The sequence below is a fragment of the Tinamus guttatus genome, unplaced genomic scaffold (assembly GCF_059628265.1).
Source record: "Tinamus guttatus ecotype Peru unplaced genomic scaffold, ASM5962826v1 Tinamus_guttatus_pri_ptg000480l, whole genome shotgun sequence".
Taxonomy (NCBI): domain Eukaryota; kingdom Metazoa; phylum Chordata; class Aves; order Tinamiformes; family Tinamidae; genus Tinamus; species Tinamus guttatus.
Window position 1 is genome coordinate 127,528 of NW_028289014.1, and position 26,734 is coordinate 154,261.

The window sequence follows — 26,734 nt, forward strand, 5'->3', positions numbered from 1 at the left end:
CGCCCCGACCGCGGCGCCCGCCGCCCTGGGCTCCCGCCGGCAGCAGGACACAGACGCACACGGGGCTTTCGTTTTGCCACTGAATCATCGCAAGGCAGCAAGGCGGCACTTCAGGACAGCCAAGAGTCAGGAGGACGTCGGCGTTTCGGTGCATGCAGGCTCGTGGGGGTGTGTGAGTGTGTGTGTGAGTGCATGCATGTATGTGCAGGTGCACTGTGCATGCACGTGAGTGCGTGTCCACATGTGTGCATGCATGGCTGTGCATCCACGCATGTGCATGTGTGTGCGCGGTTACATGTCAACACGTGTGCATGCATGGGTGTGTGCATGGGTATGCATCCACGCATGTGTGCCCACACGTATGCATCCATGCGCGCTCCTGGATTTGGGGGTGTGTGTGTGCAACTGGGCACAGAGAGCCTTGGCGAAGCCCCGGGGCCACCTCAGTCGCTGAGCACGGCGCCCGGCAGCTCGTTGGTCAGCGTGTGCCAGCGCTCGATCTTCTTGTCCTTGTTCTTCAGGCAGTCGAACCAGTGCTTGAGGCGCTCGCCCTTGGCGTTGATGCCCAGCACGACGCCACCTGAGCGGGCACATGGGGATGGAAAGAGATGCGGCTGGAGCAGGGATCGGGAACCAGCAACGGGCAGGTTGTGTGTGCCAGCAGGGGCTGATTTGCCCTGATGGTCCCTCCCGCTTACCTATGAAGTCATTGGATTTCCCGATGTCGTAATCCCACACGGTCACTTCCAAGGTCTTCTTGGCCAGGTCACCGTGCTTGATCTCATAGCAGAACTCCTGCCGGGGGGGCACAGTGCACGTCGGGATGGCATCCGTGGTCACATCCCCGTCGGCAGGACCACGGAGCCAGCACCTGCTCTTTGCAAAGTGTCCCTGAGGACACCCACCTGCATGAAGACCCCCTCCTGAACAAGGACACCCACCTGCACGAGGGCACCCACCTCGTTGAATTCAGGGTTTAGCGTCTTTTTCTTCACCGCCGTCTTATGCTTGGATTTCTTGTCCTCGTCCGGCTTCAAGTACCTACCAGGAGACCACACAGGGGGCTCAGCTCATGGGGGCCAGGAGGTGCCGTGGGTCCAAAGAGCAGCTGAAGACCCCCAGGTCCCTGCTCCTTTGAGCACCAGCCCTGCTTCATTGCCAGGTTTTTCCCGATGGGCTCAGGATTAAAAACCAAACAGGGTGTGCAGGGTAGGTTGATGCTCACTGTCCCCTTCAAAATCACATAGGGGCACCTGTACCATGGAGCTGCTGCAGCAGCTGGGGCTGAGGGCGCTCAGGGAGGACAAGGACGGGGAGGATGAGGATGGGGAGGACAGGACGGGGAGGAAGGCTCACGTCTTGACGTAGGGGTCGGAGTAGCCGTTGGCGTCCATGGCGGCCAGGTGGGCGCAGCGGACGATGCCCACGAGCAGCCCCTGCTTCTGCGAGCTGTACTTGAGCGAGATGAGGATGCGGCCCCGCTCCTCCAGCGACTTGTCCTCCGTCTTGTCCATCTGCGGAGGGGACGGTGCTCAGCGCGGCCCGGGGCCGGCCCGCGGGACCCCGGCCCCCGCGCTCACCGGCAGCTGCTTCTCCAGGCAGATGCTGAAGCTCTTGGTCTGGTTGGGCTTCAGTTTCTTGAGGGGGATGCGGGTCTCGCCGATGAACTCGTTGTGCCGGAACTTGTCCTCGTCGCACACCGAGATCCTGCAAGGAGCCAGGGCCACGTGAGGCCCCCGCAGGATGGGACAAGGGGCACAGGAGGGACAAGGGGCCCCTGTGGCCTCCTGCAAGGGATGCGATTTCACCCCAGCTCCTGCTGCTACCAACCCTGCGGGAAGCAGCGAGGGGGAACTGGGGTGTCCCCGCGGCTGCACAGGGTGTGGGTGCTGCTAAAGAAAGAGACCTGCTCAAAACCAAAAAGACAGAACAGCGAAATCCTCGAGGAGGCTCTGAAAGGCAGTCACAATATTGCCTGTTTTCCTTCCGCCTCGCTCCCTCTTTCCTTAGCAGAACAACAGCGAGAGAGGGAAAAAAAAAAAAAAAAAAAAAAAAAAAGGAGCAGCAGCCGCTGCAGACGAGGAGCAGCCGGTGCCGCTCAGCACAACCCAGCACCCATCTGCTGCGCAGGGGGATGGAGCCGGGAGCGCCCCAGGTGCCACCCGGCCCCACTGCAAACAGGGGCAGCGAGGGGCTGTCTGGGGGCAGCAGCACCATTCCTGGCCATGAATATGCAATGGGCATGGGATTCCTGGGCTCCTGCTTCCTTCCCTGCCCTGCAGCAATTCGGGAAGGCCCAGGGGGCTCCTGACCCACCCCGGGAGAGATGCCAGAGATGAAGAAGAAGCCGTCGGGAACACCCCGAGCGTTGCTGCAAAGCCACCAGGAGCCTCGGAACTTCAAAGGCCAGAGTCAAAATAAATAAATAATGCAGAAAAAAAAGGGAAAATTTCCCACCGCTACTGCTCATACAGCAGCGGCTTTGCAGCCCAGCCGCACGCAGCGCTCTGGGAATGACTAATGCTTTCCGTGGGAAACCGCGGCCCGCGGAGACGGCAGAGCCGTGCGCCCGCGCTCAGCCCCGCGGAGGCCAAAAGGCCCCAAATCCCCCCAAAACGCATGCGAGGAGCCCCCCAAAGCCCGGGGCGGGCCCTACCGCAGGGTCTTGCGGATCATGTCCTCGTCGGTGATGCCGTAGTAGGTGAGCGTCTCGTTCCAGGTGGGGTTCAGGGTGTTGCGCAGCGTCTTGGTCCTCAGCTTGTTCGCCTGCCCACGTGGGGGGACACGGGGTTGGAATGGGAGGGTCCAAGACCCCCCTTTGCCCAAGCCAAAACCCGCTCCTGCAGCAACTTCCATGTTTGCCAAGAGGCCAGGACGGGACGCGGGGACACGGAGGCCGCCGCTCACCTTGCTGGCGCCGGGCAGCAGATGCAGCTTCACGTAGGGGTCGGCCAGCCCGTTGTGGTCCATCGGCTTCAGGCCCTGAAGGGGGAGCGAGCGGCAGAGGGCCGGGACGGCGGCACCGGGGCCATTCCCGGCCCTGGGGAAGGGGCAGGAGCCGCTAGGGATCGATCGCGGGCTGGGAAAGGCTCCCGGTGGTGGTGGATGCTGCTGGTCCCGGGAGGGACCAGGGCGAGACCGGCAGCTCCGTGTCTCACCCATCGATTCCCCAAAATCAGATTACGGATGGAGGCGGCTGCTGAGGCCAGGGGCTCCAGGAGCTGGGAAGCAGCTCTTCCCTCCCACACCACCGGGCAGCAGATCCAGAGCCACAGGAGAAGGGAGGGAGGGAAGAGCAGGAAAGGACGGCTGGGCCCATCCGTGGGAGCCCATTCCTGCACCTTTCCCGCGGGAATGGGAGGGATGCGGGGCCGTTCCCGTGGCAGGGCCCCTACCTTGGCCTTGCTGATGGTGCAGTGCAGCGCGTTGTTCTCCTGGTCGTAGAGCAGGCTGAAGTCGAGCGTCCCCAGCGCCGCTGCGAGACACGAGAGGGGTTGGCACCGGCCTGGCCCACAGTGACACCCCCCCCACCACAGGACCCCAGGGACAGCCAGGGCTGCAGGAGCCACGGAGAAAATCAGAGCAAATCTGCTGAAAAATCCCAGTTCTTGTTAATCTGGGGTGGAGGGGGCTGTGCCCTGCTGGCTGCTCCATTGGTGCTACCTCGGTGCCACCTGCCCCTTCATCAGCCTCTTCCTGCCTGCTCCAGCCTTGGCACCAGCCTCATCTCCTATTTGCATCCCTGGGAATGGGAGGGGATGCAACTTGTGCTGCATTTGGCAATTTCTGAAGCAAATTAAAGGCTTGGCCAGGAAACGCTGCCCCGGCGCCCAGCTGAAAACATTGGGACCGAAGGGGACGAAGCGTCCGGCTGCGGAGCATCGCGCGGCGCCGTTCCCCCCTCCCGCCCGTCCTCGCAGCCGGACGGTGCCTTTAATTAGGCAGCGAGTGCCGGGAGGGGAGAGAGGCAGCAATTAGGCCGGGAGCTGGCGCCGGGCTCACCCGAGCGCTGCCCTCGCCTCACCCGGGCTGCAAATAACAGCACAGAAAGAGCCGCCTTTTTGCCACGGTGCTTTGAAAGGATGGGGAGCCAAGCAGGGGGGTCCCCGCCACTTTCCTGCATGGGAAGGAGGAGCCTTTGGACCTTCTGTTTAAATCAGAGGGTTGCAAAATTACTGGAGGCCGGGATGGGCCGTGGATGCAGCTCGTGGCCTGGGAGGGGGACAGAGTCAATCCGCACTTAGCCCCATTTGCTCCAGGTGTCAAGGACATGCTCAGCTCTCCCATAGCCCACAGGGTCCTTTGCCAGCTCAAAGACACCGGGAAGCGCCGGCAAGGGAGGAAAAAAGGAAAAAAAAGCACTATGGACCTAATTAAAAAGGAGTCCAAAAGCCTTAAGTCCCCCTGCTTATCAGCATTGCTGCTGCCCGGCTAATCCGCTCACGGATTCTGTGCCAGGGAGATCAGAGCGGCGCAGCAGAAAGGCTGCGGGGGATCGTCGGGATTAGCGCTCCCGCACCGGGCGCGCCGGCTCCGTAACCTTCGCACGGGCTGTTTTCAGTGCGCTGGGACAGCGCGGCCTCCCGTCGCTTCACCGCGTCTCTTGCAACCACAGGTTTTCCCACTTAAAATCTATTGGAATTGGCATTTTGTGGCTTCCTGCTGGAAAACAGCGCCCTGCGGGGCAGCTCTCTGGAGCAGCGGCTGGAGAGGCTCCTACCGCCCGCGCTGCTTGTGGATTCAGCTACGTTTAGGATCCGGAACCGGCCCACGGTGCCAGCAGCAACGAGGCTCTCAGCAAGCTCCATTTGGCCCCGCGGTGCCCATTAGTGCTGGGCAGCACCACAGGTGACAGCCTAAAAACAGCCCCAGACTGTCCTGGGCATTGGATGCGTCGGGTGGGAGACGCAGCCGCTCCCTGGCAAATTTGGGATGAGGCTGGGAAATTCCCTGGGTCCCGGCATGGCTTTTCCTGCCACTTGGGCACCGCAGGGCTGTTACCAAAACCTGGCTCTGCTTTGGCCCAAACCAGCAGTAGTTTGCTCAGTTTCCCCAGAAAAAAAAAAGCGGGGGGAAAAAAGATCTTTTTCTCATCTGGACTGAAAGACGATTCAAAGGTTATAAATAGCGGTGCCAGCATATGCTAAGGAGCTGCGTTTGCAGCAGTAAATATCCCCGTTGCCTCGGCACATTTCCCCCTTTGTCATGGCTCGTGCTCCTGCAACCTCCGCAACGGCCCCGGTGCCACCACCGTGGCTTTGCCCTGTGATTTCCTTCACATGGAACAAGAGGCTTCGCGTGGTGCTGCCCTCCCCGCCAGTGGAACCGCATGTGCACAAAAGCGGCTGCTGTTGGAGGTTTGTAACCTGCTCCAAAAACCCCAATATTCCTCCTTCCGGGGCCTCGCTATCCCGCAACCCAGTGTGCCAGGAGGAGAAGTCGGTTCCCTGCCTCACGCCAGAGTGAGCAGCTGCTCAGCTCAATGGAGAGTTTCTTCAAGCGCTAAACACTTGCTCGTGCGTCACCGCGTGAGGAGCTGCCGTCACCCCCGGCCCTTGGGGACCTGCACAAGAGGCACCGCAAGGAGCTGGGTGGCAGGAGGGACGAGCAAACTGTGGGAAGCAGCAGGGAAGGGGGTGGGAAGCCAAGGTTGGAGATTCCCCAGGAATGGTGGAGCGCTACCAACCTGGAATCTTCCTGGGAGGGGAGCAGGATTACGGGAACGGGATTAGGGGAGCGGGATTAGGGCAGCAGGATTAGGGAGCCAAACAGGAGTGGGGCCGGTGTGAGGGAATCCCAGCCCCTCGCCTGGCGCAGGGGCCGTGGGGCCAGCAGAGCAGCCCTGGGCAGCATCACGGGTAGGTGTCTGGACGGTCAAACAGACGGCCACACCAGACACCACCCCAGCCCCTCTCTGCTGCTGCCCAAGCTCCGGCGGCCGCGTAATTAGAGCTGCAATAACCCAGATCCGGCTGAAGTCGCTGGGGCCCGGCTTAGCCCGCTGCCCGCGGGCGCTGCAGCCTCCGCTGCCCTCGGGCCCAGCCCGAGGACCCCCGGGCCGGGGGGCCGATGCCCCGGGCCGGGCGGGAAGGACGATGCGGCCGGCGCGGGGTTAAGCGGCCGGGCCGGGGCAGCGCGGGGGGCCGGGCGGCTCCGCGGCCCAAGCAACTGGTGGCTCCGGGGACGCTTCCCGGCCTGGCCGCAGCGGGGACGTGTCCCCTGCCACCGCCACCGGCCACCCCGCGCTGGGGACAACGGCCTGGGGACAGGATGCCCTGCGCTATCGCGCAGTATCCACCGCGCACGGTCGCGCCGGGCGGTGCAGGATCGAGCCGCGCTGTGCAAGATCATGCCGGGCCACGCCACGCAGCGCCACGGAGCACCCTGCAACGCCGTGCAGCCCCCCCAGGCCACGCCGCGCAGCACCGCGCAATCCCGCGCCGTTCAATGCCACCCCACGCCGCTCGGTACCATTCCACGCCACGCACTCCTATTCCGCGCCCCGCGGCGCCCGGGCGCGGGACCCCGCTCAGACTCACTGCAGTCGTCGGACTCGTAGCCCTCGGGGTCGACGGGCTCCTCGGGGCACTTGGCGGGCGCCGGCGCGGGCGTCGCTCCGGAGGCTCCCAGGGGCCGCGGCGCCTCGTCCTCGTCCTCATCCTCCTCCTCGTCCTCCTCGTCGTGGTGGTCGCGGCGGGGGCGTCGCGGCGGCTCGGCCGGGGAGGCGGCGGCGGCGGCGGCGGGGCGCGGGCTGCGGGCCCCGGCGGCGGGGAGCCCGCGGGGGAAGCGGGGGAAGTAGTCGGAGATCTGCTTGATGGGCTTGATGGGGCCGGGGCACACGTCGATGGCCATGTGCTCCTGGATGCTGATGGGCGGCTTCTCCCCTCTGCGGAGGGTCATGCGGGCGCCGGGCCCCCCGCGGGCGGCCGGGGGGCCCCGGGACGGGAACGGCGGGGGGCGCTTAGGAGGGCCCGGCGCCCCGCGGCCGGGCCGCCCTCACGCCGCTCCGCCCGGGCCGCCCGGCGCCGCCGCTCCCGGCAGCCGCGCACTGAGCAGCGGGCGCGGCGGCGGCTCCGCTAAGAGCAGGGGGTGGGATCTGGGCTGATGTCACCAGGCGGCGGCGACGCGGCCACCGGGCCCTGCCCGCCCGAGCGGGGACGCGGACGGGGACCCCCCCATCCCGCCATCCCGCCCGCCCCGGGCTGCATCCCCCGCGCCGGGCACCGAGCGGCCGCCGGCGGGACGGGGACGGCAGCGCCGGGCGGGGGGCGGCCCCGTCCCGCTGCCCACGCGGGGGGGGTGGTCGCGGCGGGGGCGAGTCCGGCGGGGGCTGAGCGGGGTCTGCACCCGTGCGTGGATCCATGGGGCACAGGCTGCACCCCTGCACCGGCTCCGTGGGGTTGCCCCCCCCTGCATGGGCGCCGTGGGGCAGGGGCTTCACCGTGCACAGATCCATAGGGCACGGGCTGCACCCCCGTATGGGTTACATGGGGTAGGGGCTCCGTGGGGCAGGGGCTGCACCCCTGCGTGGGCTCCATGAGGGCTGAGGCTGCAAGAGGCAGCGGCTGCAGCTCTTCATGGGCTGCAAGGGGCACGGGCTGCGCCCACGGATGGGCTCCATGGGCCCCGTGGGCGACGCAGGCGCCAGGGTGCGGCGCGGCCCCGGGCAGAGCGCGGGGGAGCTGGGCCCAGCGCCCAGAAACATCACCGCCGAGAAAGGGCAAATAAATAAATTAATTTAATCAAGTTAAACATGAAAACCTAACATCGTTACTGCCCTTGCAACTCTGGCCAAAAGCAGCCGCGTTTGCAGCGCTCCTTCCGGAGGCACTGCTGAAACTCCGGCTGAGCCCAGCGCTGTGGGGAGCAGCGGGGGCCCTTGAGCGGCCCCACTGTGCAAAATGCAGGAAAAAAAATAAAAAAAGCTCCTGTTTGCCACTGCAACCTGCTGCCTGCAGCCCCGCAGGGGGCTACGGCCACACAGGGTGCTGCCAGCACCGTGACCTGCAGCAGGTGAAGGGGACAAAAATAGCGAGCGGGGCCGGGCGGCGGAAGCGGGGCTGGCTCCACAAAGCCACTTCCCAGGTAAAGCTCTTAATTCCCAATGCCGCTAATGCCAGGGAAGCTGCATGGTCGCCCTGCGCCCCGGCCACGTCCTGCGGAGCCGCTCGCAGCCGCTCGCTCCGGCCCGGAGGAGCCCCCGGCGCTGCTCCGTGCGGGGGGATTAGGGCCGGGTGAAGGGACCCCCGTGCATTCGCTGGCTGCACCGGCAGCGATCCCGGCGCCGCGGGATCTCGGCTCCGTCGTGCTAAGAGGCTTATCCGAGCGCAGCCCTGAGCGCGCTGCAAAGCGTCCCCAGGTGCCGCAAAGTGTCCCCAAGCGCCAGCGACTCTGCACTCCCCCCGCCGTGCCCATGCTGGCCGGCCCCGGCTCTGCTTTATTGGCTCCTCTGAGCCCCGGGGTGACGCCTGGGATGGGGGGGACACCCCGCTATCCTCTGCCCCCTCCCCGCTGCAGCCCTTTGCACCGCAGGACCTGCCGCTCCTGCTGCAAACCGCTGCTTCCACCCGCACAGCTCCCTCCGGGAGTTTTCCCATCGGCTTTTAGGGCCTTGCCCCGTCACCATGGAAACGGGCTGACTTCCTGCTCGCCCACGGGCGGGAGCCGACAGGCGCGGGGCCATCACTAGACTCCAGAGTGAACAGGGGCCATGGTGGGTGAGGGCACAAGTGGCCGAGCTTGGCCTGGGGCAAGTTCAGAGCTGGCCCTAATTTGCCCAACGCAGATGGAGGAAAGAGGAGCGCAGGGAGGGAGCCAGAGCTTTATTGCTGCCTGGAGCCAAGCACCGCGTCAGTGTGGCCAGGGCAGGAGGGGAAGCAACAAAAAAAACCAACAGAAACCCTTAACACAAGTCCTCAGAGGGGACTTCACAGCAGCCCTGCTCTCCTCACCCACCACGACCCAACTGCGGAGAGAGGTATCAGGGCTTAGCATGAAATTGTAATCAAAGCTATAAAACACATGGGGGACAGGGACAGCAAAAGGAAAGTATTCCTGAGCAGGAAGCGCATCCAAGCGCTCGCAGCATGCGCCAGGCTCCCTTGTGTCTCCAAAAGGGCAGAAATGAACGAGGGAGGAAGAGCCGGAGGGACCTCCCTGGCCCCTGTGGCAGGTTCCGGCACTCGCCGGGCCGGGTTCAGCCGGTACCAACACGGGGGATCCATTTCCCACCTCCGAGGGGCCTTAGAGCTGCCGCAGTCCCGTGTCCCTGGCGTTCCGGGGGTGACGCGCACGGTCCTCCCGCTCCAGGACCGTCCTTCTCGCGGAGGCATCGGGGACGGGATGCGGCGGCGGGAGCTGGAGCAGGATGGGGCCGGACGGGGTCTCGGCGCTGCGTCAGCGGCGGGGACCGGCGCGGGGGCGGCGGGCGCCTGCCGGAGAGCCCCAAGGGGGGACGAGGTTATTTCATGTGGTTTTTACCTTATCGGCACTGTTTGAAATGCTGCCTAAAAATAATCCCGAAGACGGCGTCTGTGCAGCGTTACTGGAGGCTCCGTCATCAGTCAGGGCCCATTAAACTTTATTAGAGTGACAAAAGGCAGGGGGATGAGGGAAGAGGGAGCTGTCATGAGAACGCAGGTTCTCTGCTCCTCCTTCCCCTCTCCCCTTCGCTGCTGCCTCCAAAGATCAGTCGGCTCCTGCCCTCCGGCCTCCGTGCGAGGCCTCGGCAGCGCAAAGGGCAGGGAGCGAGCGGGAAGGCCCCGGACCGACGGCCGGAGCCCCCTCCGTGCTCCAGGCAGGGATGCGGGAGCCTCAGACAGGGAGGCTTTTGTCACGGGGCTGTTTTCAAGGGGGAAAAAAAAAATCTTCAATTTAAAACTCCATAAAGGAGCGCAGAAACGGTGAAAGTAATTTCTTTTTTAAGTGCTCACGCCTGCATTCGCTGCACTTCAAGGCTGCCTCAAAAGAGCTGAAAAACGCTCGGGTGCTGCTACTTCGAGATGAAAACATTTTAATTCCTTTTTTTAAAAAAAAAGCAGAGAAAAGAAAGAAAGGAAGAAAATAAAGAAAGGGGAAAGGGCCATAAGCTGCTGCAGAGCTTCTTATTAGCAGGTGCAGCACATCCAAAATGCTGACCCTGAACCCAAACGCAGCCATTATCCAAGGACACGTTGGAGCGATGGGGGTAGCAGGAGGGCCGAGCGCCCTGCAGCACCGATGGCTCCAAAGGGATATTAAAGGCATTAAAGACATCCCCAAACCAGGGTGCGGTTTGTCCCCATTGGGGTACAAGTCCCTAAGCTCGAGGCCCCGCAGGAGCTGTCGGGGTGAGCCCCAAAACGCCCCCCGGGCGCCTCGGGCATCGCTGGCCCCGGTGCTGCAGGCCGGGGACGGCGGCGCTCGGCGGAACGCGCCCCGCGAGACGGAACCCGGCGCACGGGAGCTATTCCCGGTAAAAGCTCTCAGCGGGCTAATGAAAACAGTGGTAACGCTGCCCGTTTCTTTGTTTAATGCTGTTTACTGCTCCCTGCCTTGAGTAAAAGTGCCGTAATTAAGAATAAGGAGCGTTTTGCTCTTTTTTGGCTGCAGCAGTGGAACAGCCGGAGGAAAGGGAGGGAGTCCATGGGGCCAGGGAAGGTCTGAGCAAGGCCACACTGCTTCCCCACATGTGAACTTGCTCCTCTTCCTGAGGAAACGTCCCCAAGACAAAATCTTGGATACCCCATGGCCACACAGCCCAGCCCTGCTGGCCCAGCCTGCAGCGGCACGACCGGCACGTGGGATGCCAGGGCGAGCACGGATCCGCATGGATCATCTCCAGCCAGTCAGCCCAGCTCAGCCTTTTCCTCAGCAGGATTCAGTGGCTCTGGAAAAACCAAACGGAGCCTCCGCCCTGCAACCCCTGAGCCTGGCGGAGGAAGCGGGAACAAACCCGGTGCTGGGGGAATGAACCCGCTCTCGTCGCCTTCGCGCCCGGGCGCGACGCGATAACGTCGGGGCTTTGGGAACAGCTCCGCGGCAGCGAGCGCATCCGCGTCTCCCGCTGCTGCCGACGCGGAGCGAGAGCAGCCGCTGCTCCCAGCCGCTTAATTGCTCCGAGGCTGTCGAGGTGGGGGGGAAGTGCCTCTTATTTTTGCACCGCGGCGAGCAGGAGCCGAGCCCCTGGAAAAACGCAATTCCCTCTTGCAGAGCAGCTGCTTTGGGAGAAGCTGGGATGCGGCTGCCGCCTTCCCAGCGGGAATGAGCCGGCCGTTCCCGCTCGCGGGGGTGGGCGCAGGCAGCCCCCGCTCCGGGCGATTACTCACGTCGGGAGCGGAGCCGGTGCAGGGAAGAGGCTTGCGGGGAGCTGGCAGGTCGCCAAGCAGCTTTGCAAGGCGGCAGAGGGGGGAAAGGTGCTTTGCGGGGTGCCCCCCGCCGCGGGGCCGGGCTTACCGGGGGCTCTGCCGTCGCGGTCCTCGGCCGCCTGGTCGCTCTCGGTGGCGCTGAGGGCGGCCCCGGGCTCGCTGCGGCTCCCGGAGAGGACGGGCGAGCGGGCGCTGCCCGGGGCCCCGGCGGCCGGCGCTGCGGGACAGAGCGGAGAGGTTGTTGCGGGACGGGGGGCTTCAACTTGGGAAGGGGCCTCAATTCGGCAACCCCCAGGATGCAGCCCCATCCCAGCGAGGAATTCCCAGATTCTCGCCCCCGTATCATTATTAGGGATATCAATAATCATTGGAGCCTTTATTTGGGTCTAACCCCACCAAGAGCCAAAGGCCGAAGCCCTCCTGGTACCCAACCTTAGGACCAGCCGTTCCTCACCCGTTTCCGCTCGCTGCGCCGCGTCCCGGGAGCCGCGGGCCCCGCCGCCCGCGGGCTGCTCATCCAGGCTGCACGAGCTGAGCTCCGAGTCGCTCTCGCTGTCGCTGGAAACCGCTGCGGAGGCCACGTCGGGCACGAGGGAGAGGAGAGAGACGGTTATTCGCACTGTGGGTAACACCCAGCAAACAGGGCGCCAGATGGAGCCAAATAAAACGCGAGGAAACGCCGCCGCCGCCGCCGCGCTCGCGCCTTCCCCTCGGCAGGACCCGCCGTGCCGCACAGCTGCTTGCGCTTCCTCTCACATGCGATGTACTGTCAGGTTTCTGCTGTTTCTAACAGACAATTTGCAGCTCCGCCGCACCTGAAGCGGGCGGGCGAACCGCCAGCTCCTCTCCCTGCAGCCCCTTTCCAACCGCTCGCAATTCCTGCGAGGAAGGAAGGTACCGGATTACGCGGAATATGGAGTTAGCAATGTCTTAACCCGCAGCCTTTTGGGGAGAAAAAGGACAGGCACGGAAGGCCCGAGGGTTTATTTGGCCTCACTGCAACCCACTGCAGGGGCTTGCAGAGCTACAAACCCACCCGCACGGCCGAGGGCACCAACGATCTCCGCAGACACTGCTGCTTTGAGGTGCCGCTCTGCACTCCCGAAGTATGTTATTAAAGAATAAATAAATAAAATATAAACCCTCTAAACCAGTGCTTTTCTGGAGCTGGCGTCTCTGAGGATATTAAAGCTGCTGCCAGTGCTATTGCAAAGCCACCGAGGTCGCCCTGGCGGCGCTTCTGCCTTCCAGGCAAAGGCTTGGCCCGAGCTCGGCTTTCCTACGCTCTTCACCGCCTTCCCGAAGCTTCTTGGAAAACACGAGGGATAATAAACAAATACTATTAATAACAACCATATGTTCCAGGCTTTTTCCTGCAAAAATCCAAAATCTCAATGCTGGCTGTGCAGGAATATTCCCTCTGCCTGGTTGCCTCTGCAGAGGCAATGCCGGCCCACTCGGTCACCCCTTTTTTTGGCCTCACGGAGTCATAAAATGCATTGCTTTATAACAGCTCCTTCCTCCATGCGTACTTTAAAAACGCTGGAAGCGAGGATTTATTTGGAGGAGGCCCCAATGAATCAACGGAGGTGACTTTTATCCGTCTCCCCTTCTGCCACTCAGCAGTTCGGAGAGGTCCAAGCGAGAGGAGAAGGATATTGATGGCAGCAAGGAGCTCGCAGTGCGGGAGCAGCCCTGCCTGCTCTCATTTCCTCTACTGCCAGTAAAAGTGTATTTTACCCAACGCACCAACATTTCCCTTTAAGGTAATTTTTCTCCCAAAGCTCCCCGACCTTCTGCTGGCACCTTCCAGAGCCCAGAAGCCGTAAATCCGCCCTTCCAGCGGTTCCCGATATATCAGTAAGAGCCGCTGGACGGCTGCACTTGCGGAGAATGCCACAGATTTATCCCTCTCCATCTCCAGCTGATGGAAAAAAGCTCAAAAAAATAACTTGAGGAGATTGAGCGGGCAGGATAAGTAAAACTCCTGCGGCGCCGGATCAGGGCACCGAGGGCTGGACCTGGCAGCCACGAACCCTTGGATGAGATGGATTGGTGGAGGTGACCGTGCTGCGCTTGTCAGTCCTTCGGCTCCTTCCCACACTCAGAAAAGTCCCTTGGGATCTTCCAAAACACCCCAAATCCGAGGCAGCCCCACAGCGCCTGTGTGCACCCAATGCAGCGGGGTGGCCGCACACGAGCCCGTGGGTGCAGGGGCCAACGCAGCGCCCGGCCGGGCACATGGAGCATCCCCGGCGGCGCGGGCACCGCGCGTCCCGCTCCCGGTGGTGCCTTAACTAAGAGCAGGGTTCCCATGGCGACCGCTTGTTTATTGTGGGAAAGCGAACGGCACCGGCGAGCGCGGCACCAAACCGGGCGCGTGGCCGGCGCGCTGCCCCGGGGCGCTCAGCCCTTCGCGACCGGAGACGGGATTTGGGGAAACCAAAGAGCGCAGCCAGAGCAGGGCCGGGCTCCTCCGCATCAAGGCCTGTGCCAAGGGGCCGGGACACGAGCACTGAAGCTCCTTGGTGGGACCACAGGGATAGGAGGGAAGCATGCAGGATTGGAGGCCACATTCCCGCGGGACTGGAGCAGCTCCAGCTCCATCCTCACACACTCACGCAAGAGCCAAGTGTAAAATCCCAACATGAGGCCCGTGCTGCGAGTGAGCGCGTCCGCGCTGGGAGCCCCGCACCAACCTTTGCCCCTGGCCCAGGGGACGGCGCGGCTGCTCCCGCCGCCCTCGGGCACGGCCGCCTCGCTGGCCCGCGCGGGCTGCTCGCCGCCGCAGCTGCTCTTGGAGGGCACGATGTACTTGGGCAGCCCCTTGTAGAACCAGGCGCCGGATCGCTTCCAAACCTGCGGGCGACACAGACATGGCCGAGGCCTCAGAGACGAGTGACACAGACACAGCCGAGGGTGACAGAGACACGGCCTAGGCCTCAGAGACAGGCGACACAGACACGGCCGAGGCCTCAGAGACGGGTGACACAGACACGGCCGAGGGTGACACAGACCTGGCCTAGGCCTCAGAGACGGGTGACACAGACACGGCCAAGGCCTCCGAGATGGGCGACAGACATGGCCGAGGGTGACGCAGACACGGTCTAGGCCTCCGAGATGGGCGACAGACATGGCCGAGGGTGACACAGACACTGCCTAGGCCTCAGAGACAGGCGACACAGACATGGCTGAGGCCTCTGAGATGGGTGACAGACACCGCCGAGGCCTCCGAGACGGCTCCTCTTGCAGCAACTGCCCCAGTCCCTCCTCTGCTCCTCTTTCGCACCAAGAGCGCAGCAAGCGGGCGACGCTCCGGTGCAAGCAGCAGCCCTGCGAGATGCACGGAGCAATTCCAGCTAAGTCGGGGCATTTAGCAAGTACGTTTGGAAATCCCAAAGCAGGAGGGATCCCGCTCTGCTAACCAGAACCTGCAGCACAAAATGAACTGAGCTCCGCCACCCTGCGCACCCTCTGCTCTCTAATTCAGTTTTAACGCCGCTTGTGATGAAGGAGTGCTATTAAATATATTTAATATAAAGCCTGCTGTGAGCTGGAGGAAGGGGAGAGGATGGCAGCTCAGACAAGGAGAAATACTCTCCAAAAACACAATTTCTTTGTGCCTTCCAGGAGCCTAATAATGCACTAATGAGACAGCCAGGGGAAAAAAAAAGTTAATGCAATAAAAACAGAAGGGAGTAGTAGAAACCTTGCACTTCAGAGTGAGAGAGAGCATAAGTATTTCTATTCCAAGTATTTATATTCTGAGATATATCCAAGTTCCAGCTACAGTAGCACCATGACACGAAGGGTACAAATGCAGCTATCCCGAATTACAGCAAAAATTTGCACCCTAGACTTTAGCTACAGGGCTTAACCAAGGCAGAGGACAGTGACAGCAGATGCAAAGGGTTCTGCAGAGGAGGACCAGTATCATCACCAGCTCCGTTTTCCTGGAGAACCCTTCCCAGTATCGCTCTGCAGGGCAGCTCTTCATCCAGAGCCTATGTGGTTGGGAGAAAAGCGCTGCTTGGGGTCTGGAAACCCACGGCAGGACCCGCACGCCACCGTGTTGTCCACGGGCTGCTCAGTAGAGCCGGCTTCTCCGACCAGACCTCACAACATCTGTAATCTAATTTGGAGCACTGGAGAGACCTATTAGCTCCAGGCGGGCTCCAATCCCCTCGGCTGCAGCAAGGAGGGCTGGAAGGAAGGGCTGGACGCAGGCGAGCTCCGCTATGGAAAGAGTTACGTGATATAATACACCTTCCTCTGATGCCATAGTGCTGGTATCAAATTGATTCTGTGCATGCATATTCCCTTTAAATTGGTGCTCCTAATAGAATTTGGTCTCATTACGGCAGCACAGAGATTTGTTTCAGGACCAGCTCTAAAATAGCCGCGGCAAGACGCTCGCCCCGCGCTAACCAGCTCCCTGCTGCCCGGCGCAGCGGCATCCGGAGGCCCTGCGGCTCCGTCCTGCTCCGCACACGGATGCGGGTTCCGTTTAGCATCTGTGCGACGGATCCCAAATCCTCATCCCAACTGCTGCTCCAGCTTCATTGACCGCAGGAGGGGCCCAGCAGGAAAGTTCTCACCTGATTTTTCAATGGTCAGAATAAACCTAAAGCAGCTCCTGTTTATTGGTGGGAGATGGCTCTTTGCAAGGAGCTTGGCTCCCACCGGGACGGCATCTAAGGTGAAATCCTGATGGAGCAGAGCTGAGACTTGGCTCTCGAGCAGACCGGCAAAAGGGAGAGCAAGTCACTGCCAGCCACTGCAACAACCCGCTTTTAAACACCATTTATCATCCCTTGCTCAGGGAGGGCCTGGCAGACAGGAGGCCACGTGCACGTCTGCCTCAGCCCCAAGCTGGACCCACAAACACACCCGGGGCTATCGGCATCGCTGCTGCTCCTGGCTCTTCTGCCTCCTCATCATGTAACGCACCCCAAGGCAGCACGAGGCAGGATGAAGAATTACTTTGGCAACAGACTCCTCTGTTTATTATTTCAAGCCAATTCAAGAGCCGCGACCACGACAAGTCCAGTGAGCTAAATGCAATTTCATAATCCCGATAATATTCCTATTAAAGTTGCATCAAGTCATCATTATAAGCTCAGGACGAGACCGTATCCGCACGGTCAGCAGCAGCCGGAGGTGAGACCTAATGGCTCAAAAGCTGAGAGGTCCCCGGGGGGCAGCCCCCAACGAAGGGAAACGGCCCCTGCAAACCCACCTGCAAAGGGGCCACCCTGGGGTGCTGCCATGGCCTGTGCACCCCGAGGCTCCGGCACGCGCCGAACCTCTGGCACGGAGACTGGGCGCGCGCTCCCCGGCTTCGTTATTTGCATTCAGCTGCTTTTCCGTAACACAGAGATTTCCAATTACATTATTTACAGCAATCTGTTGTCAGCTCCCACATTCAGCACTTGAGGATGAAGAAAATTAAAAGGCAGGGAAATTGCTATGCGGAGCGCGGCTTCCGGAAGAGCGGAATCGAGGGCCCCCGCGACCCCGGCGCGGCGCCCGCTGCGGTCCCTGCCAGCCCTCAGCCGCTCATCGCTCCCCGCTCAATCAGGCCTCTTTTTTCCTGTGCCTCTATTCTAGAGGACACTATTTTTGAGCCTAACTGCTTGCTACCACCCCCCAGAATCACCCGCTAGGCTATTGCTGAGTGCTCTGAATTGCAAACAGGTGCACAGCGCTCCGATTCCATCCAGAGCCACACGGAATAAACCCTCCCCTGCGCCAGCGCGGGGCCGTGCCAGGAAAGCAGCGTCCTGCCAGGCAGGAGCCACCCCGCTCCGATGCGGTCGGAGCGCATCCGTGAAAAGGGAAGCCCCGCAGGCACAGGGGAGGACAGCGAGTGGCTCTTCCCGAGCGGGAATCATCTTCCCTCACGCGGTTTATTGGGATAAACCGGGAAACGCAGCGAGCCCTGGAAACGCTGTTTAGCAGAGGAGAGGGAATTAAAGGGAAAGGGGAGCAGAGGGGGCAAATAAAACTCTAGCAGGTGCCTGAGACCTGATGCTCTCTTTGGCATTTCACTTTTAGCTTTTTTTTTTTTTTTTTTTTTTTAAATTACATCTCCCCCCACTCTGCTTAAACTATTCTCATTATCGCTCTAGCTTTGCATATGTCAATTCAAATGTAAATGCACATGCAAACTTCCAAGTAGATTTTAATTACAATGACAGCACCACTAATTATGGTTATAAATATATATATATGTATATAACGTGGCAATTCAGGCAGGTACGGAGCACAGCCTGGGCTTGCCTCAATAAAACACGACCTGCTCTTGCTTCAACTCCACCAGCGGGAGAAGATGCTGCAAACACGCAGAGCCCTGCAAGAACAAAAGGTTGTGTTTCTTTTTTTTTTTTTTTTTTCTCTCTCTCTCTATGGATGAGATGCTTCTATAAACAGCGAGGACAAGAGGTATCTGCAATCAGGCCTGTGCTGTTGGAAAGCAGCTCAGCTCTACGTTATTCCAGGAAGGAGAGATGAGCTCGTGGTGCAGGGTAGCAGCAGAGGAAGAGCGCGCAGGAGCGGAGCCGCCGAGCACGTGGTTTTGCTCCGGGATGACTGGGATCCATTAATCCCCTCCATTCCCAGCAACAAGACGTGGTGAGAGCACCTTGCTGCTCGTGGCCATGCAGCACAGCCTTCAGCGGGGATTGCAAGGAAATGTGCAGGGAAAACTTGGGCACAGCTGGAATTTCCAGCAGAATAGCAAAGACTTCGGCACATCTGGGATTGCCAGCAGGATTTGTGGGAATCTGGCACTTGATTCCCATTGGAAAACCTCAAACTACTGTCACCTCGGTCTTCACTTAACCTAGGGAGACTCGTGATTAAGGACAGCTGACATCAACACAGATCCTGTCTATGCTGCAAAAAGCAGCAGATGAATGCAATGCGTTGCTAAACTTGTGTAGCTTATTGCAAACCCACAGGTATGAAGAATAAGGAGGGAGAGGCAGAGACGACCCCTCGCAAAGGGATCAAGCCCAAGTCCCCATATCTGCCCCGAGATCCTGGTGGGCCACAAGCCCCCGTGCTCAGGTGGTGCCTAATGGGAACGGTCAGTCCCCGGTCTCGTCCCAGGCATTCGACACTCGTTAGCTCCAGCCAACGGCTGTTAGTCTGCCAGGGTTTCCAAGTGACCTCCCTTTCTCACTTCAGCGCCTGCCAGTCTCGCGCTAGCGGGGACGAGAGCTTCAGAAACACCCAAACCAAACAGCTCGAGAGGTGGTTCAGAATGAAGTCACAGCCTGCCTCCGAAGCGCTCCCAGGCAGGGAATCACCCATTGGGGCATCACATCCGCTGGGGAACCCCACGGTGACTATGACCACTCCACCCGGAGCAGCACCAAGTGCCACCCGGCCGAGCGGAGCGGGGGCCTGGCCATGGCCCTGGCGCCTTCCCAGAGCTCGTGGATGGGGACAAGCCAACTTGGAGCACACGCTTGGCTGGCATGTGCCAGAGGCCACCCCTGTTGGGTCACGCTGGCACGGACAAGAGGACGGAGACAGAGTGGTACCAGTGTGATACTACATCCTGTGATGGGAACACTCCCTGCCTGGATCCCAGGGGGCCAATACCCACTCGTTGTGCAGTGGTTTGGGGGATATTAATGGAAATAAATAATAAAAGTATCTGGTCCCAAAGAGCAGACATCCATCTGCACTCGCTAACGGCAGATATAACCTTCAGCAGAGAGCGTGGCCAAATGGGTTGAGTCCAGAGCAGATGGCAGCACAGGACAGATCCCAAGCACAGAAGCAGACGGCACCGTGGAATTGGTCAGGAGCACAAGGCCTCCAAAGAAACCTGCCTCTTTTGTGCCTGCTCCGTAAATATCACGGTACCCAAACCAGCTGCAGGGGCTCCAGCCGCTGGCCCGGGGCCCGAAAACCTCGTTCCTCTCCTGCCAGACTCGAAGGGCAGCTCTGATCAAAGCCAAAAGCACGGACGCGCTTTTCAGGCATTTAATCTGATATTGCCGGGCCGACATGTCTGGAGGCCTCTGCCAACTCTCTCCGCTCTCCTGCCTCCTCCGACATCCAAGCGGAACGCGTGGGAGACGGGTGGGCGGACGGCTCGGAGCCGCATCCCCCCGCGGCACCTCCCGGCCAGGGCACGGGCCCCACCGCACACGGGAGACGAGGCAGCCCTCAACTGACCCCAAAGGGAACCGAAAAAACAGAATAAAGATGAAGCTTAGGACTGGGAGGAAAGATGAGGCTGTTTTTTAGCTGCTCTGGGAAGGGAGGCTCCATCCGTTTTCATCAGAGAGGCGCTTCGGCCAGAGCGCGGGATTCACGGAGCGAGAAAGCGCTGAAGGTTACGGCACCCTCGTGTGCGCCCTCCTGCACAGGTTAATGTTCTGCTCTGTCTAGCAACTGTGGCTCCTCATTATTTTTTATTAGAAATTGGAAGGGGAAAAAAAAGCAAGCAATTACAATGCAAATACTGCAGGAAAGAGAAAAAAAATACATACAGAGCAAGAGAAAAAACAGATGAAGTCCATTTAATTCTGCACCCACTGCGTTGCAAAACCCAGAGACTATCCTGACCTGCCTCCCTCTCTCCATGTTGGGGCCTCCACCTGGAATCCAGCACCTGGATGATTCTGCAATGCCCAGGGCAGGGCAGGGCTCCTGCAGCCCCAATGACACTGCTGTTCAAAAACTAAGAGCAGAGACACAGCATTCAGGGACTCCTATCTGACCTTGGACATGAACTTTCCACCTTCTCCCCTCCACACAATCCTCTTTTTAAGACCCGAGCAATGCTAAGTATCCACAACTATTTCACCATCTTAAACACCTGCAGAAATGCTCTGGCTCTGCTTAAAAACAAACACTTGAATGGATGTAGCACAGCACCAGGGCTGGCTGCAGCGGGCAGGAATAGCTGCTGCACTAGCACCACGAGCAAAGTCCCCACAAAAGAAAAAAATGATGGGGAAAAAGTGCAAATCCCACTGCAATCCTTGAGCAGCTTCACAGACTTCACTGTGCAGCAGTGAGCCCTGGACTTGGTGGATGCTGCCTGGCAGACACAGGCTATTTATTTTGTAATGGAAAGACAAGGATGAAGCATATAAAAATTTAGGCTTCTGCTGGACATTTGCTGAGTTTTGGGATTTGTGGGGGTACGGGACAGACTTGGAAGCTGCAATGATAGTTATTTTTAGAGGGACAAGTACTGCAGCTATAGGTTCCCCAGCTGCACAAAAGAACAAGTGTTTGCCTTGGAGCAGGGACTGCACAGCAGCAGAAGGTAAGAGCTTTTTTACAGCCATAGTTAAGAAAGCCCCATGACACAGGGACAAGCCCCATGCGCAGCTCCCTCCCGCTGCCCAGACATGGGGATGAGGACAGTACCTCTCTCTGCTCGCTGCAGATCTTGCACAGCCAAAGAGGACGTTTCTGGCTTCCAATAGTTTCAATTCCACATTTGGTGCAAACTTTCTGAAATAAGGAGAAAAAAGGGGGGTGTTAGCACCTCGCTTCCCCACAGCCCTCAGCAGGGAGAAGGCTGAGGAGCATCTGACCCAACAGTCTTGTTTTGCTTTCCTTAAAAACCTAACCACAGCATAATTCTCTTGTTTACTCCAGAGAAATGATGATCCCAGGAAGCTGCCTCTGCCCTTTATGGATGCGAGACACATGCGACCTGCACCAGAGCCCCCGACTCCAGGCCGGGATGAGCGCCAGGCAGGGCAGATTGAACCACTGGAACAGACATTTCCAGAGAATTATATTTCATTCCTGACAAGCAACTAAGCATAAAACAAGCACTGGTTTGATAGTTCAAAACACAGACTGAAGCAAATATCAAAACCTGCATTAATGGGTGTTAAATGAGGGCGTGTTTGGGTGAGATGGGAACCCTCCTCTCCCCTTCTCCGCACGTGCAGCCTCAAGCCCCACGGCCTCCCCTTAAACCCACCAGCACTCGGCAGCTCCCACACATCCCCGCCGGCCTCAGGAGCCATTTACAGCCCCAAATCACCCAGTGTTATCCAGGGAATGTGCATCAGGCTTGGCGTGCAGCTTGAGCGGGAAATGGGATGAATTCCCTGATCCTCCCAGAGGAAAAGCCACTGGGAGCTGGGGAGCAGCACCTTGCTGGGGGAGACGGGCCAGTTTAACCTCCCCATCTAAGGGAGAGCCAGGACCAGGGACCAACTCGGGCATATTTACCCTCCAGGATTCCCATCCCCACACATATAGCGCATTCTAACACTCCCTCTAGCGGAAGTTTCCACAATATTTTTCTTTCTAGCCATAAATTTTAAAAGCTCAGTATAACACAGGGCTTTTCCTCCTCCCCTTCTCTGCAGATTAGCTGGAAAAGTGAGCAACACCCCCAGTTGCTCTGGAGAAAACATAAAAATCAAGGACACTAAATGCAATGTTGCTCCTCGTTAAATACAAGGAAGAGCATTTTCTTCTCTTCCTTATATCTCACCTTTTACACACAACGCCGATATCCCCTGCATGCTAAATCGCACATTATGCTTTGCTGAACTGCTCCTGCTAATAGGTCTATATTTTCACACACCTGTCTTGCATAACACACTTCTAAGATAATAAAACTAATATTAAAAGTGTTCTTCATTTTGACCTATAGATGCTAGAACGGCACTTAGAAAATCCATCTGGCTGCAAGAGCTACAGAACCTCTATTTTGTGGGGAGAAAAAAGCCACTTACTGAAGGTAAGTTCATAGCTACGTTTCAGACGCATCCCTGCAACAATTCCTGTTATTGAACTAAATGAGCTACAATGACTTTCCAATGAGGCAGTAATAGAGCAACACTAGCAAGAGAAAATATGAACTTTAAAAAAAAATCCATAATTCCCTTGCAAGTCATTGCTCACTGCATGCAGCACTGCACGAGTGATGGATGGGCTGGGAGGAGGGAGCGAGCTCCGGGCAGCCGGCTGCTCCCGCCGTTCACAGGGTGACACGGAGGAGTCAGAAGGGGACAAGGATCCCGACCTGCCTTGCTGGCACCTTGCACGGTGCGCTCAGCTGAAGGCAGATGCAAAACGCCTGCTGGGAAGCACCACCTCACCTTGCACCAACTTGTATTTGCATCTTCCTGAGCGGCCCCAGACTCCAGGAAAAAAGAGGAATAACTCCAAAAAAAAGGAAAAAAAAAAAAAAAAAAGGAAAAAAAAAAGCCTCTGGGAGCCTGGGGCTCCTCGTTAGCTCATGGGGTGCTGCCAGAAGAGAGGGGAGGGCTGCACCGCTGACCCACGCTCTTCAAGGCAGATTCGCACCACAGCTCCCGTCGCAACCAGACTTTGCGCTTCCCGGTACCCTGGTGCTGCTGCCTGAGCTACCCCTTCCTTGGGGTAAGCGAAGGTGCTCACACACAGAGCCATCTCCCCCGGGAAGGGCTCGGAGCGCAGGAAAAACAGCTCCCGGCTGAGGGAGGGTGAGGTGGTTGCCTTGGAGATCTCCATCTCAGCAGCTACACCGCTTAACCCGCGGCTGCCCGGCTCCGGGCATCTCTGTGGAAAACGCTGCCCCGGCTCGTGCCACGCGGTCCCACTGGCAGCATCCGCGCACGGAGACGGGCACCAAAGCACAGGCTGATGGGCCAGGTTTGGAAACGCAACGTTGGTCAGGAGCTTGAAGGCAGACTTGAGTTTTTTGCCCCCTCAAAACGTGTGCAATTGGGATATCTAAGGAGAGAGCTTGCAGCGAACAGCAGTAAAGCCCTGCAGGCCCTGCCCGAGCGGCCGTGCTCTCCAGGCCGTGCTCCAGGGAGCAAACCCACCTTCTTGCAGTCCTGGCAGAAGACCGAGGTGCTGCCCAGCAGCCCGAGCAGCTCGCCACAGAGCAGGCACTGCGAGAGCCCGTTGCCCATCGCGTTCTTGCGCATGTTCTCCAGCCGCTCCACCAGGCGCCTGCAGGCAGCAAGGCACAGCTTAGATCCCCAGAACCTCCTCGGTGACACAAGGTAAAGCTTAGACCCTCGGAGCCCCCTCAGTGAGGCAAGGCACAGCTTAGACCCCCTGGAACTCCCTCAGTAACACAAGGCAGAGCTTAGACGCCCAGACCCCCTCAGTGACACAAGGCAGAGGCCCCCGGAGCCCTTTTCGTGACATAAGGCAGAGCTTAGACCCTCGGAGCCCCCTCGGTGACACGAGTACACGATACACAGTGGCTCGGGGAAGACAGACCAGGGCTCCAGGCTCAGCCCATCACTGCTGCTTCTGCAGCACCTTGCTAGGACAACAGGTGCTTTCAGGTCATCCTCTGCACTCAGTGCCTCCTACGAGCAGGTTGGGGGCCTTCAGGGGATCCCAGCTGGCCTAGACCTCTCCCAGTCCGGATAACCAGCTCGGAAATCTGAGCAAAATATCCCTCGTGCTGCACCACGATCTTCTGCCCCTGGGGTCACAGGAGCAAGGAGGGCTGGGATCAGGGAAAGCCAGAGCACAGCAGGAAAGAGCAGAGGAGCTAAAGCAGAGAGGTCCTCACACCCATTCTCTGAGCACAGCCCTGCGGACCCACGGCTCATTGGGAGCTCATTGAGTCCAGTTCCGACACAGGAATCCCAGGAACTGCCCTCTGCTTGGCTCAACGACCTGCTCGGAAAACAGGAAGCGCCTGCGTATGCACCACGTCCAGAGCAAGGGCCGCGAGAGGGAAGGAAGGAAAGAGAAGCCATTAGGATGCAGGATGTGGAAAGCACGCAGAGTGAGGCTGCAGCCGGGAGCTCGCTGCCGGGCAGGCTCGGGCATCCGCTCGCGGAGGTGGGATGAGAGCCAGGCCGTTTGCCAGAGGCTGGAGCAGCCGCAGCGCTGCCCTGCTGTCCCTGCCTCCCCCTGCTCATTAGTGCTAATGTCCCATCAACCCGACCCCGCTGCGAGGCCTGCGAGCTCTGTTTGCAAGAGGGGCTGCCCCTGGCGAGGGGGTCAGACAGCAGAGCCTGACCACGCCGGCATCGCTGCATCCACCATCTGCGGCTCCAGCACCGCAGAAGATGTTTAGAGGCATTTAAGGGAGCAGGGGAACAGCAAGGTGGAAGCTCCTGCAGCTGCAGCCACATGTGGGACCAGCCCCTCGGGGTGGCTGCGGTCTCCTCGTGTCCCATGGGCACCATGGCCCGTTCTCCCTAGTGCACACTGAACCCCGCTGCTTTAGGTGGCAGCCCTCCAGCAGGAGCAAAAGCAAGCGAAATTTTGCAGCAGCGAAAAGGAGGAGGAAGATGCCCATAAATTAAATAATTTAAGGTAACAGCCGCTTCCAGAGCAGTCAGACAGTTAGAACACAAACTCATTCCCTGCTCCAGGCAAAATCCCTGGGGCTGTTGCAGACGGGGGAAGCCTCGTGCGCTGCCAGGCGCGCTCCGAGCCGTGCCCTCCCGCTCCCGCCTGGCCTCTTCCCAAGGCTTTTCCAGAGCCGCTGGGGCAGCCGCCTTAGAGCAGGCTGTGTTTTCCAAGGACTATGCCAGCAGCTGCAATCCGAGCAAGCCCCGAGGCTCAAAGAAGGCAAGAGAAAGGCCTGAGCCTTGGGGAGGAGGATGAGGCACGTCCTCCCCAGCCTTCATCACCTCCAAGAGAGCAATGCAGGAGGGGGAGGAGAAGGGAGCTAACGGTGTCTGATCCTGGGAGCTGATCCACCCACGCTGACCTTTCCTTCTGGGGGACAGGGACAGGCGGACGTGACTGTACCCGATGCGCTGCTGCTCAATGATGTCCAATTTCTCCGCCTTGCGGATGACTTCCAGGATGACCTCGTGCTCCTGCGGGCTCAGGGCCTGCGTCTTCCTCTGCTTCTCCGTCTGGAAGGTGTGCACGGACCAGCCCGTCTGCAGCCTGCGGGAGGGGACCGCGGGGGCCGTTCAGCAAGGACAGCAGCCCTGCCTGGCCCCACAAGCATCAGGCTCCCTCGGAAAAGCCTGGCTTGGCTGAGCCACAAGGCAGGAGCCTCCTTGTGCTCTCCCGGCTCTGCAAAGGGCTGCTCTCCTTCTCCCTACCCCTCGATTTCCCTTTCTGGGCCCGCTGGGATTTTACCCTCCACCTCCTCACTCCCCTTCCACTCTGCCCTATGGACAGGGGTCACACAGAGCATATCATTAAGAATAAAACAGTACATCTAGGGCTAGGCTGCCTTGGGGAGGATCCCTGCAAAGACACCCAGCCAAGAACTGCAAGTGCCGGCTCCAGAACCGAAGGGCCACCTGCAGCCTCCACCCTCCAGGCCCGGCCTCCTGCGGGCCGTGGCTCCAGCTCCCAGCGGCTCCTCGCGCACAAGAGCTGACATTTCTCCCTGGCTCTCTCCGAGGCAGCTTTTACAGCTCAATTAACTCCCGGTCAGGAGGGGTTTGCAGGTCACTGGGTAAAGCCGCAGCTGCAGAGCGCAGGCTCCAGAGGCAGCTGCTTTAACGAGGCGCCCAGGTGAAGGCCAGGACAGCAGCACCCAGGCTCCCACTCATCCATCCCCTCCAATGCGGGACGAGCTCCAATCTCCTCAAGGAGAGCGGATAGAGGAGGGAGGTGGCCATGGCAGAGCCCCACGCTGCTCCCAAACACAATCCCAGTGCTTGGCTCATCCCCGTCCCCTCTCCTTGCAGTTAAGCAGCAAGTTAACACGGGTGGAGAAGCAGGGCTGCCCCGTGCCAGCCCTGGGAGCATGGGGGACCCGAGCGCGGCGCGGGGGACTCACTTGGCACGCAGGGCCAGCTGCCGGTCGTTGGGGCAGACCCAGTGGCCCGCGCCGCTGCCGAAGATGGTGTCCGCCATGGGCCGCGCGCCTGCAGGGAGCAAAGCAGCCTTGAAACGGGGAAGGCTCCTCCCGGACGGGGAACAGTGCCCGTCTGCCAGGGTCACCACAGCCTCTCGCCCATGCACCGCGGTAAAACCTAATCACCATCCTTATGGATGTTCAGATTTTATGGGACTCTGGGGAAAAAAAATACTCATGGGCTCCTCAATAGCTGCTCTGATCTTGCATTTCAAGCTAGTGAAAAGTGCTGTTGATGGAAATGAGCCCACCCCGAAGGCCCATGGTGGCTGTCCCACAGCAGAGTCCCTCAGAGGAGCATGGAGCAGCTCCCCTCGCTGCCTTTTACCTCTTAGCGGGGTAAGGAACCCACGCAATGCTCAGCGTGAAGAGCAGCAAGTCATTTTCGTTCATTAAAACTGCCTCCGTAATGGGCTGATATTTATAACGGCAGCCCACGACGCCAGCGCGCTCGAAGCCGCCGTTGCAGGCGGCGCCTCTCACTGCTGCAGCTCCCGCTCCACAAGGACTTTGCCCTGAACAGCCCAGCAAAAGCAGCCAGAGCCACCGCGGGGCACTTTTTCGGGAAAGGCACCTCAGCAAAGCAGTTGGGAGTCCTACCAGC

At 59.7% G+C, this 26,734-nt stretch overlaps 2 protein-coding genes across 2 annotated transcripts; both read right to left on the bottom strand.

Annotated features, from left to right (window-relative positions):
* Window positions 1-437: 437 nt before the first annotated feature.
* DOC2B (double C2 domain beta) lies at window positions 438-6,915 on the bottom strand. Its single transcript, XM_088533063.1, has 9 exons — window positions 6,540-6,915; window positions 3,396-3,475; window positions 2,908-2,982; window positions 2,657-2,766; window positions 1,581-1,707; window positions 1,357-1,514; window positions 960-1,041; window positions 699-795; window positions 438-580 (listed from the first exon to the last, which is right to left on the bottom strand). Exons 1-9 carry the CDS (start codon window positions 6,898-6,900, stop codon window positions 444-446), a joined length of 1,227 nt encoding a protein of 408 aa, XP_088389189.1. The 5' UTR covers window positions 6,901-6,915; the 3' UTR covers window positions 438-443.
* A 3,911-nt stretch (window positions 6,916-10,826) lies between these two features.
* RPH3AL (rabphilin 3A like (without C2 domains)) lies at window positions 10,827-26,168 on the bottom strand. The gene is made up of 8 exons (XM_088533112.1): window positions 26,053-26,168; window positions 25,059-25,202; window positions 23,156-23,285; window positions 20,745-20,831; window positions 14,045-14,204; window positions 11,800-11,913; window positions 11,434-11,562; window positions 10,827-10,867 (listed from the first exon to the last, which is right to left on the bottom strand). The coding sequence occupies exons 1-8, from the start codon at window positions 26,127-26,129 to the stop codon at window positions 10,827-10,829; spliced, it is 882 nt and encodes a 293-aa protein (XP_088389238.1). The 5' UTR covers window positions 26,130-26,168.
* Window positions 26,169-26,734: the final 566 nt, after the last annotated feature.